This window comes from Lynx canadensis, chromosome B3 (genome assembly GCF_007474595.2).
Source record: "Lynx canadensis isolate LIC74 chromosome B3, mLynCan4.pri.v2, whole genome shotgun sequence".
Taxonomy (NCBI): Eukaryota; Metazoa; Chordata; class Mammalia; order Carnivora; family Felidae; genus Lynx; species Lynx canadensis.
Genome location: NC_044308.2, coordinates 2,957,601 through 2,969,614, shown reverse-complemented (window position 1 = coordinate 2,969,614; position 12,014 = coordinate 2,957,601). Strand labels below are relative to the sequence as shown.

The 12,014-nt window shown below is 44.5% G+C and overlaps 1 protein-coding gene across 1 annotated transcript in view; it reads left to right on the top strand.

The window, feature by feature from the left end:
- ADAMTSL3 (ADAMTS like 3) overlaps nucleotides 1–12,014 on the top strand; it is a 351,345-nt gene that overhangs the window by 190,213 nt on the left and 149,118 nt on the right. Inside the window, exon 8 of the mRNA XM_032593550.1 lies at nucleotides 2,193–2,350. Coding sequence (XP_032449441.1) covers nucleotides 2,193–2,350 — 158 coding nt within the window. The remainder of the gene's footprint in view (nucleotides 1–2,192; nucleotides 2,351–12,014) is intronic.

The following is a 12,014-nucleotide window of genomic DNA, read 5'->3' as shown; positions in this document are numbered from 1 at the left end:
ATGACACTTAGGAAGCTGTGATCCTAGCAGAGGCTATCGCAGTGTTGAAGCAACCCCAGCACAGCCGTGGAAGCCGCTGAACACTATCTGCATTTAACCTCAACTCATTTCAGGCTGAACCTCTGTCTAGAAGCTCCGTGTCCTTCAAGCCCTCTGTGTGGATGGATTTTGTCCAGTTTCGCCATGTGTTTTGATGTTGCCAGAATGCTCGCTGTTGCTCCTCCTTTACTGCAGAGGGATAATCCATGCAGTGTGGGGCCTTCTTACTATCTCTAGTGTCCCATCTTTGTTTTTCTGACAGCTCACTTTGTAACAGTTTTATATCTTCATTGGAACCAGGAAATGAATTTAATCTCACGCTTTCCAAAAATCCACTGCGGTCGTAGCGATCAGGGCCAGCGTGGTTGGGGTTTTGTGTGCCTGAAAGTAGCCGGCAGTATTCTTCGACCGCTAATGACTCCTGTAGATCAAGGAGCTCTGAATTTTCCCAGAAAAGTTCCCAGCCTGCCTGTCAGGCATAATCAGGGACGTCTCCTAATGCGTGTTATGCAGTCTGTCCAGGGCTCTTGGATTCCCACAGATGCTCCAGAGAGCAGAGAGAAATCAAAGGAAAACAGCCAAACACAGCCGCGTGCAGATAGCAGCCCCCGATGCCAGACGGTTTTGTTGTGTTTTCTCAGCTTTCCTGGGGCTCGGGTTCTGTCGTGTCCTTGGTTCAAGGTGGTCGAAGGGCCACTGAATATGCATGAATCAAGTATAGGTTTCAGAGCAGAAGATCTGTGATATTGTCTGTTCTGACTCCACATTTTAGAAACAAGACAGTGAAAACCCAAGGCAGAGACGGAAAGAGAGCTGGGGTCAGAAATGCATGTACCCCGGGCCCTGGCCACACATTTTAAAAAAATTTTTAGCGTTTATGCATTTTTGGGAGACAGAGACAGAGCATGAGCAGGGAAGGGACAGAGAGAGGGAGACACAGAATCTGAAACAGGCTCCAGGCTCTGAGCTGTCAGCACAGAGCCTGACGCGGGGCTCGAACTCACGGACCGCGAGATCATGACCTGAGCTGAAGTCGATGCTCACCCGACCGAGCCACCCAGGTGCCCCTGAATTTTTTTTTTTTTAACCTTAGACCAGAAAGAAATATCCTTTACAAAAAGTAGAAATGCTGTTTTGGTTCAACTGTTGACATTCTTCTGTAGGAGGTCTAAAAGCCCTTCTGTTCATATAAAAGCAAATGTGAATGAAGAGATAACATGCGGGGGAGAGATCTTTGTGGTGATGATATAGTGCTGTGTCTCCATCCCAGTGATGTGTGATAAAATGGCACAGGAATACACACGTTTTACCGATGTCGATTTCCTGGTGTTCATACTGCAATGTAGTTATTATATAAGATGTAACTGTTCCCTTGGGCAAAATGGTGCATAGGACCTCTCTAGTATTTTTGCAACTTCCTGTGAATCTATATTTCAATATGAAAAGTTTACTTGAAAAAAGAAAAAAGCAAGTTCAAAATTCACGGTGGTTTTGTCCAAATGAAAGACTGGGCTTAAGATCTTCTCAATGGATGATCAAATGAGTAACCTATCTTTACTTTGAATAATAGCGACATCATGAAAAAGTAGGAAGAAAGAGATGTTTTCTCTTTCCCCTTATTGCGGGAATGGCTCCAAATTGTTGCGTAGACCCAATTGGACCTCACACCTTTGTGGACGACTAAAAAGCTTGCATATGTATCCCACCAATCTGAGTCCATGTAAGCTAAGTGTCTAGGTTGATATTGGGTTGATATCATTATGGTAGGGTCCCCTCCCTAAGGAAAAAACAAAAACTCAAGGCAACCTGGCTATACGTGTATGTGACAACATCCCTCACGACCTTGTAACATGAGACCGCTTAATCAGACTGCATGTTTGTGTGTTATCATCTATGGGAGACAAAGAAAGAGAAAATGTATAAGAACCTCTGCCTCGTGGCGTTCGGGGCTCAGTTCTTCAGGTATGAACTCAACTGAGCGGTGCTGGCACAAATAAAGTTAATTCCTGGAAAGAAAAGCCTCGCTGTCACGACTCTCGGTGCGAGAATCCTGCTACTTCCTATGCTGGTGTACGTGTAGTGAAATAATTTTTGAAATAGAACGAATGCTTTCAAGATAGTTCTCTCATTTCACTTCTGTTTTTAAATTTTAGTTATCGAATCAAAAACACTTCAAGGAAGCAAAAGAGAACACAGCTTTAACAGCCCTGGAGTTTTTGTTGTAGAAAACACCACAGTTGAATTTCAGAGGGGCTCGGAGAGGCAGACCTTCAAGATCCCAGGACCTTTGATGGCTGATTTCATTTTCAAGGTACGATGCGCCTTTTCTCAAATGTCCTGCATCTGAAGCTCCTCACATCTTGAATTTTTGAAACGCTGCGTTTGTTTACCAGGAAGTCATCAGTGATTGTTTCTACACTGAGCGCGTATCATGAGTCTTTCCATCTTGGCAGCGGCTTCCTAAAAATTGTTCGTCTCCCTCTAGTTTCTGCTTCTGAACCCCACCAGTTAAGGAACAAACCTCACTTATTTTAGGGGAGGGATTGTTTTTGCATTTATAGACTCTGGCTGTGCTGTGTTCAGTTTCAAACCTCTAGGCGGAGTTTCGTGAAAATGGTCAACGGTTCAATGCTGCACGTCCTAATGTGTTGTGCGTGCTGTCTCCTTGCAGAGAAAATGGGGGCTCATCCCTTTCCTTCCTGGTTTGTTTCCTCAGTTGTATCTCATCACATGCGCTCATTGGGCACGTCATAGGGGTCCTTCTAAGAACTCTTCTTGTTTCTAACACTGAGCCTCTGTCCCCTCTCTGGGCAAATCAGGGTGCATCTTTCCTCAGTCAGAGGATATGAAATAGAGTGGCCAATATATTTCCAAGGTAACACAGTGTGAAAATTCTTCTGATGAAATTGAAAATACCCAAGACATGAAGAAAAGAAAGGGCATTTCTGTGGGTGGTTTTGTCCCAACCCTTTTCAGAAACTCATTCCAAACGAAAATGGAGAAAAGCAAGTAACGGCCCGGGAGGGCTTTCCCCGTGCACTCAATGCCTTCGAAAGACCTGTCCGTGTACCACATAATTATCTGTCACAGAATGTTCCTGGTTGCATACCGATGTCCTGTGCTCCAGATTCAGCCTGCAGTGTGGCCAGCCAGGCGTTGAGCTGCACAGTGTTGTTTCTTTGAGACTGAGTTGTACATGGTCAACATTTAAAAATCAAGGACTTGAACATAAAAATATCAGCTATTTTTATGCTTCTCTTTAAAATGGAAAGATGGAACTCCCAGTTGACATTTGGTCCTAGCAAGAACTGGCCGCAGCAGGTTACCAGGGGCTTTCCCATCAGGGCACACTCTGTCCGCGCCGTGGTCCCCACTGCTCCCTGTTGCGTTCCTGACTTTGAAGGCATGAGCGTCGGTTCACAGACATGTTGGTTGCCTTTCACAGACACTCCTTGCTGTTCACAGATGTGTAAGTGACTTCTGTGTCAGACCCTTAAAGCATTAAGCCCGTGTTAGTTTTGGACAATCGCATTTTTAAAAGGCTTTTGGGAAGTATGACTGTCATGTTCCTTTCCTTCTATTCTTTCTCTCGGGCGCATTGTTATGCCAAAGTTCTGTGCTGCTTTTGCCCCTGAGGGTTTTCCCATTTGATTCTCAAGTAGTTAAAGTACACCCTTGCATGCACGCGCACACACGCACACACACACTCACACACACGCGCACATCTGCACACACGTGCATGCACACACATGCATGCACACATCCACACACATGCATTCACACACGCACCCACATGCACTCACATCTGCACACACATGCATGCACACATGCATGCGCACATCCACACACACACATCCACACACACATGCATTCACACATGCACACATGCACACACATAGGCACCTTTTCTTTTTTTAATCCTGTTTTCATTCCTTCTTAGACAACGTGTGTTCTTCTCAGGTCATCTTGGAGATCTCTGCACGGGAGATCCTTGTAAAATGATGGAATGGAAGGAATAGCCACAAAGGTCACCCTTTCAAGATATTGTTTGGTTGCAGCATCAGCATGGAAAATATACTTTTTATTGTCACCATGCATAAAAAAAACACATACACACAAACCATATATTTCTACAGGTTGGTGTGTGTACATTTTTTTTTAAGATTTGAGAGGATGTGGGGCACCTGGATGGCTCAGTTGGTTAAGCGTCAAACTCTTGATTTTGGCTCAGGTCATGATCTCATGGTTCATGAGATCAAGCCCCACGTCAGGCTGTGTGCTGACAATGCAGAGTCAGCTTGGGTTCTCTCTGTCCCTCTCTCTCTGCCTTTCCGCCCCCCTCTCAAAATAAATAAACATTAAAAAAAAAGATTTGAGAGGATACTGAAAACATAAAAAAACTGAAAACATAAAAAACGATGGTTATTTTATTTTATTTTTTTATATTACTGTTTTTGTCATTTATTTCTTTTTTTAAATATAAAATTTATTGTCAAATTGGTTTCCTGAGAAACGATGGTTATTTTATTTATTTTTTCAATATATGAAGTTTATTGTCAAATTGGTTTCCATACAACACCCAGTGCTCATCCCAAAAGGTGCCCTCCTCAATACCCATCACCCACCCTCCCCTCCCTCCCACCCCCCATCAACCCTCAGTTTGTCTCAGTTTTCTTTTTTTAATTTTTTTTTTACATTTATTTATTTTTGAGAGACAGAGTGAGACAAAGTGAGTGCGGGGGAGGGGCAGAGAGAGAGGGAGACACAGGATCGGAAGCAGGCTCCAGGCTCTGAGCTGTCAGCACAGAGCCCGATGCGGGGCTCGAACCCACAGACCGTGAGATCATGACCTGAGCCGAAGTTGGACGCTCAACCAACTGAGCCACCCAGGCGCCCCTTACCTCTTTTTTTTTTTTTCCTTCCCCTCCTCCCTGGGTTTCTGTTAAGTTTCTCAGGATCCACATAAGAGTGAAACCATATGGTATCTGTCTTTCTCTGTATGGCTTATTTCACTTAGCATCACACTCTCCAGTTCCATCCATGTTGCTACAAAGGGCCATATTTCATTCTTTCTCATTGCCACGTAGTACTCCATTGTGTATATAAACCACAATTTCTTTATCCATTCATCAGTTGATGGACATTTAGGCTCTTTCCATACTTTGGCTATTGTTGAGAGTGCTGCTATAAACATTGGGGTACAAGTGCCCCTATACATCAGCACTCCTGTATCCCTTGGGTAAATTCCTAGCAGTGCTATTGCTGGGTCATAGGGTAGGTCTATTTTTAATTTTTTGAGGAACCTCCACACTGTTTTCCAGAGTGGCTGCATCAATTTGCATTCCCACCAACAGTGCAAGAGGGTTCCTGTTTCTCCACATCCTCTCCAGCATCTATAGTCTCTTGATTTGTTCATTTTGGCCACTCTGACTGGCGTGAGGTGATATCTGAGTGTGGTTTTGATTTGTACTTCCCTGATGAGGAGCGACGTTGAGCGTCTTTTCATGTGCCTGTTGGCCATCTGGATGTCTTCTTTAGAGAAGTGTCTATTCATGTTTTCTGCCCATTTCTTCACTGGGTTATTTGTTTTTCGGGTGTGGAGTTTGGTGAGCTCTTTATAGATTTTGGATACGAGCCCTTTGTCTGATATGTCATTTACAAATATCTTTTCCCATTCCGTCGGTTGCCTTTTAGTTTTGTTGGTTGTTTCCTTTGCTGTGCAGAAGCTTTTTATCTTTATAAGGTCCCAGTAGTTCATTTTTGCTTTTAATTCCCTTGCCTTTGGGGATGTGTCAAGTAAGAGATTGCTACAGCTAAGGTCAGAGAGGCCTTTTCCTGTTTTCTCCTCTAGGGTTTTGATGGTTTCCTGTCTCACATTCAGGTCCTTTATCCATTTTGAGTTTATTTTTGTGAATGGTGTGAGAAAGTGGTCTAGTTTCAACCTTCTGCATGTTGCTGTCCAGTTCTCCCAGCACCATTTGTTAAAGAGACTGTCTTTTTTCCATTGGATGTTCTTTCCTGCTTTGTCAAAGATTAGTTGGCCATATGTTTGTGGGTCTAGTTCTGGGGTTTCTATTCTATTCCATTGGTCTATGTGTCTGTTTTTGTGCCAATACCATGCTGTCTTGATGATGACAGCTTTGTAGTAGAGGCTAAAGTCTGGGATTGTGATGCCTCCTGCTTTGGTCTTCTTCAAAATTACTTTGGCTATTTGGGGCCTTTTGTGGTTCCATATGAATTTTAGGATTGCTTGTTCTAGTTTCGAGAAGAATGCTGGTGCAATTTTGATTGGGATTGCATTGAATGTGTAGATAGCTTCGGGTAGTATTGACATTTTGACAACATTTATTCTTCCAATCCATGAGCACAGAATGTTTTTCCATTTCTTTGTATCTTCTTCAATATCCTTCATAAGCTTTCTATAGTTTTCAGCATACAGATCTTTTACATCTTTGGTTAGGTTTATTCCTAGGTATTTCACGATTCTTGGTGCAGTTGTGAATGGGATCAGTTTCTTAATTTGTCTTTCTGTTGCTTCGTTGTTAGTGTATAAGAATGCCACTGATTTCTGTACATTGATTTTGTATCCTGTGACTTTGCTGAATTCATGTATCCGTTCTAGCAGACTTTTGGTGGAGTCTATCGGGTTTTCCATGTATAATATCATGTCATCTGCAAAAAGCGAAAGCTTGACTTCATCTTTGCCAATTTTGATGCCTTTGATTTCCTTTTGTTGTCTGATTGCTGATGCTAGAACTTCCAGCACTGTGCTAAACAACAGCGGTGAGAGTGGGCATCCCTGTCGTGTTCCTGATCTCAGGGAAAAAGCTCTCAGTTTTTCCCCGTTGAGGATGATGTTAGCTGTGGGCTTTTCATAAATGGCTTTTATGATCTTTAAGTATGTTCCTTCTATCCTGACTTTCTGGAGGGTTTTTATTAAGAAAGTTTGCTGAATTTTGTCAAAGGCCTTTTCTGCATCGATTGACAGGATCATATGGTTCTTATCTTTTCTTTTATTAATGTGATGTATCACATTGATTGATTTGCGAATGTTGAACCAGCCCTGCACCCGAAACGATGGTTATTTTAGAAGGGATAGGTGCTTTGGGGGGAGTGATCTTAGCTTTATTTACAGTATTCTGATACTTAAAACAATTCTTTTTAATACAACTTTTTAAAATGTTTTTATTTTTATTTTTGAGACAGAGAGAGAGAGAACATGAGCAGGGGAGGGGCAGAGAGAGAGGGAGACACAGAATCCGAAGCAGGCTCCAGGCCCTAAGCTGTCAGCACAGAGCCTGACGTGGGGCTCGAACCCACAGACTGCGAGATCATGACCTGAGCCGAAGTCGGATGCTCAACCGACTGAGCCACCCAGGCGCCCCTAAAACAATTCTTAACGAGAAGAACACAGTCATATATCACTTGCATAATTAAAAATTCTTTTACACCTTCTGGCCCAAATTCTGTGTTCACCCCCTAATAGAATATATTTCAGTGACATGTTGCCCCAGTCTGAATTAGTACTATTTTCTGTTTTCCTCTCTGGGTTCTGGTTTTCTCAGATTTAATAAACAATTCTGGGCTTTAACTTCAACTCCTGGAAAGCTTTTAATCTCTCTTGACGGAAAGGCTTTTAAATATATATATATATATATATATATATATATATATATATCCATCAAAGAAGGTGTTGCATACAACTGTCTGAGTCACACATAACTGGAGCCTGATTTTCGTGCCTGCGGCCATTTTCTTTCATAAATGTGGTGTGTGCTTGGTGGGAGAGAATTTGGCAAAATCAGACACCGTGAGGAAGCAGTATGACTCTGGTGTTGTTTTTTCCCTGACTTATAAGCTTGTCCAAATAATGTGGGTTTCTAGGAAATATACTTTTCCATCGGTTACTTTTTCTATTCTTTTTTTACCCCTTTTTTCTTTCTTCTTCTTCTTCTTCTTTTTTTTTCTGAGAACACCGTACTTTTACCCAGCCTGTGTTGTCGCTAAGGGGGGGAGCTCTGGTTCCGCTCACATCTTCGCGGCTCATCATACCATCAGGTGTGGCTGCAGTTGGGGAAGTTGAAAGTGCGCATGAGGTCACCAACGATGGGCGGCAATGTGTTTTGCTGTATCTCTTCCCGTTCCCATCAACCGAGAGCAGCTGGTCTAAAAATGGAACATCTGACTTCAACCGAGGCTATAGAGAGGAGACCGGCTCTGCCCGCTCAGTGCCAACAGAGCACAGTCATGGGTGCGCCCGGGGATACTGAGGCACACTCTTTCATACGGGCACAGATTAGACCTTACTTCTTGGACTTGTAATAAACAGACTGTTAGAAACCATTATATTCTGACATCACGAGTAACCTCTGAAGGCCTCGGTGGGATGTCAGATTCTTCTGTGGCTCTTGTTCAGATTGTAAAGCCTAGCAATCCACTGCACCAGTGAGACACAAAAAAAAAAAAAAAAAAAAAAAAAAAAAAAAAAAAAAAAGTCTTTCTCCTTTTTCAGAAGCTATATTTTCATGATTGGACCATTCTTGAAAATGACACTTTTTTTTTCCTTCCCAGTGGATTTATGTATTTTTATTTTCCCGAATGACCTTTTTCTCATGGATGACCTTCGTCACAGCGCTACTGGGTCACGGTATTTTGTGTTAGCGCCCCCTCAGGTGTTCGTATTTCGCTTTTCGAATGTGTGTATGCTGCCACCAGGTAGCAGTAGAGAGTCCTGATCAGGTACTTCATGTCTAGGCCGTGTCGATTGGAGGGTACTGTAGGCACTATCTGTTCCGGGAGAACTTTCTGAACAGTTGCCTCTGTGAGTAGATGTTTGTGAATATCAATTTCAGGAGTATGCCCATGAGAACAAAACGAAATGGTTTTGGTAAAGACCTCTCTTTCCATGGTTCACCACTTTGTGCTGGTGGCTTCCCTCTCTTTTGCAACATATCCATCTTAAGGGAGGGGAAAAAAAAAGCTCTTCTTCCTTGTGGTCTGCAACCTTCCTCTTTATTCCAGATACCTGTCATCTTTCTCCCACTCAGATATTTTGTGTGTCTGCGGGAAAAGGTTTTCTGATATCTCTTCCCACTCATTTTCAGCCAGGCAAGCCTCTGCCGTCAGTTTCCCCCAACCTCAGCTCTAGATACGTGTTATGTTCTCTCTTTACACCGTCTCTCCTTTCTTTATGGGCAGTTATGAAAGCACCTCTGCGTGATCCAAGGACGCAAAGATTTGAAACTGTCTGTCCTCCTTTATTGCAAAGAGCAGGTGTCTGCAATGTGGTGCAGACAGTGACTGAATTTGCACATTCACGGGTATTTCAGAACACAGCAAGACACAGTTGTGAGGGTCGGTGCCTGTGCTAGGTTCCCGAGGCTCTTGTGAGAGCACCTTTGTAAACTGGGTGGCTTGAAGGACAACAGATAGTCGTTGACTCCCAGTTCTGAAGGCTACACGTCCAAGATCAGGGTGTGGGCAGGATTGATTGCTTCTGAGGGCTGAGGGAGAGTCTGTTTCATGCCTCCCCCAGCTGCTTGTGTCCTCGAGCATTCTCCCTTGGCCTTCTCTGTCTGGGCATGTCTGCCTGCCTCTGCACCCACATTTCCCCTTTCTCTGAGGACACCAGCCATTTTGGATTGGACCCACCCTAACGACCTCACATTCACTTTACTAGATCTGCAAAGACCCTACTTATTTCTAAATAAGATGGTATTCTGAGGTACCATGGGTTAAAACTTACACATATCTTTTTGTGGGGGAACCCAATTCAGCCCATACTAGTGCCCAACAGAAAAGAAAATTTACCTATTTTCATCATGTCCATCGATCAGAATTCCCTCTCGACCTGAGCATTTGCCGTTAACCACAGAGGCAGAGACTTGAAATCTCACCTGATGTTTGCCATCATGTGATCTGTTGAGAGAAATTTCTCGGTGAAAGCAGTTCAAATACTGTTCTAGTAGTTACCAGAATTCACAGCTAAATTATATGCGTAAACTGGATACACACATTTAAGAAGGGAGGAAGGAAGGAAGGAAGGAAGGAAGGAAGGAGGAAGGGAGGGAGGGAGGGAGGGAGGGAGGAAGGAAGGAAGGAAGGAAGGAAGGAAGGAAGGAAGGAAGAAAGAAAGAAAGAAAGAAAGAAAGAAAGAAAGAAAGAAAGAAAGAAAAAGCAAGCAGAGTTTTGTATGAATAGCTAGTCTGTAAATTTTGGAAATTAATTTGAAGTGGCCAAGTAAGGTGGTTGAATCTGAGTTTATTTTTCTTACCATTGTTAGGAAATCATTTTCTTAATGAAACGCAAGTAATGTACTTCTGCACATGTTAATAGGCACTTCTTCATTGCTGTTCTGTGTACTTGACCGTGTGCCTCGTCAGCAGAGCAATCGGCCCTGGGGGTTCGAAAGTGGCGGTTGGTGACTGGGGTTTGTTAGCAGGAATGCGGAGAACGAGCATTGATGTTCAACTTTCTATTATTAAGGTAGGATCTCCTTCCTGCTCTTGTCCTCCCCCTCCTTCTTCGTTTCCTCCTCCTCCTCTTCCTCCTTCAGTTCAGACTTCTGTCTTGAGAGTCAGGCTTATGGAGAGAAGTAAGGCTTTTTATAAACTGATTCAGCTCCCATAACGTGTCAAGGACCAAGCTCGGGAGACTAAATCCTAGTGTTTCTTCTTCAGGGTAGGGAGGATGCCCGTTCCCCCATAAGGCTGAGCCCTGGGCTTAGTGTCCTCAGCACTCCGTGTTCGGGAGAGTGTACACTTTCGTGAGGGAGTCCGGCAGGGATGTGCAAAGAGACAGGCTGGAGGAGGTGAGGCCAGGAGACCTGTCATGATGGCGGTCACTGTCCAGAGCAGGGAAGCATCTTAACTGGGTTTCAAAGCAAAGGCAGAAAAGGAGCTTATGCTCCACTGTTCATCTAGAAGCCCCAGAGGAGAAGGCCCCGTAGGGTATTTACTTCTGTCAGCAACAACCTGGGGGGGTGGGGGGAGTCCCGTTGGAACAGAATTGGCATGAGTGTGAGTTGAGGTCCCTGGAGGCTCCCTCAGCCCCCATGTGGCATGGAAGGGACCTGGGACATTCCCTGTACCCTTGACTGGGCAACCTTGGAGGGGCTGACACAGTGGGGGCAAAATGACCCTGCGGCCGAGGGGTAAAGGTAGAGCTTCCGTGCCTCTTACTTTGTTCAGGAAAGACCCAGTTTGTGCCTGTGGCTGTGGCTTAATTCTCAGTGGCCCTTCCTTTCACTCTCAGAATCGTCCTGGCTCAGGCAGTAAAGCGTATGGGGTCCTAGGTAAGGGGCTCGAGGCCAGGCCAGGGACTGGGTGGGAGTGGCAGCCACACCACTGACAACCTGCTGCACAAGAAGGGTGTGGCCCAGGCAGGTCACCAGAGGAGTCCACCGTCCCGTGGCCAGGAAACAACACAGCCGAGGCCACTGGGTCTGCAGCTCCCTGCCGTCCTCCCAGTGGCCAGAGGACCTGGCGACAGGATGAGGACCTTCACACACGGATCCAAGCTGTCCCTCCTTTCCCGACTCAGGCGTCCCAAGTGGAAAAGCACCGTGGAGGCGGTCGGTCTGAAGGACAGGACAGCTGAGAGACGGGCCACTTCCCCGCCTGACATGACAGGGCGTGGCCTAAAGAGACGCAATGTTAGGTGTCAACTTCTAAACAAATGAACCGGCTTGTAATTGCCCTGCATTCAGACTGGAAAGCTAACGTGCAGAGAAGGCCTTGTCCAGACGCTCAGGAGGGTTTTTTATTTCTTGTGAACCTACTCAGCAGGGAAAACTTTTCTCAAGAGCTCTGCAACAGACCTGTTACCCGTCTTGTTGACAAGACTTGGGTTATGTGCTCGCTCTCAGCCTTTCCCTGGGCGTTAGTCCTTCTGGGTTCATCAAGAAGCGGATGCCCTCTTGAAACCAATATTGCACTATATGTTAAATAACTAAAATTTTTTATTAAAAATTAATA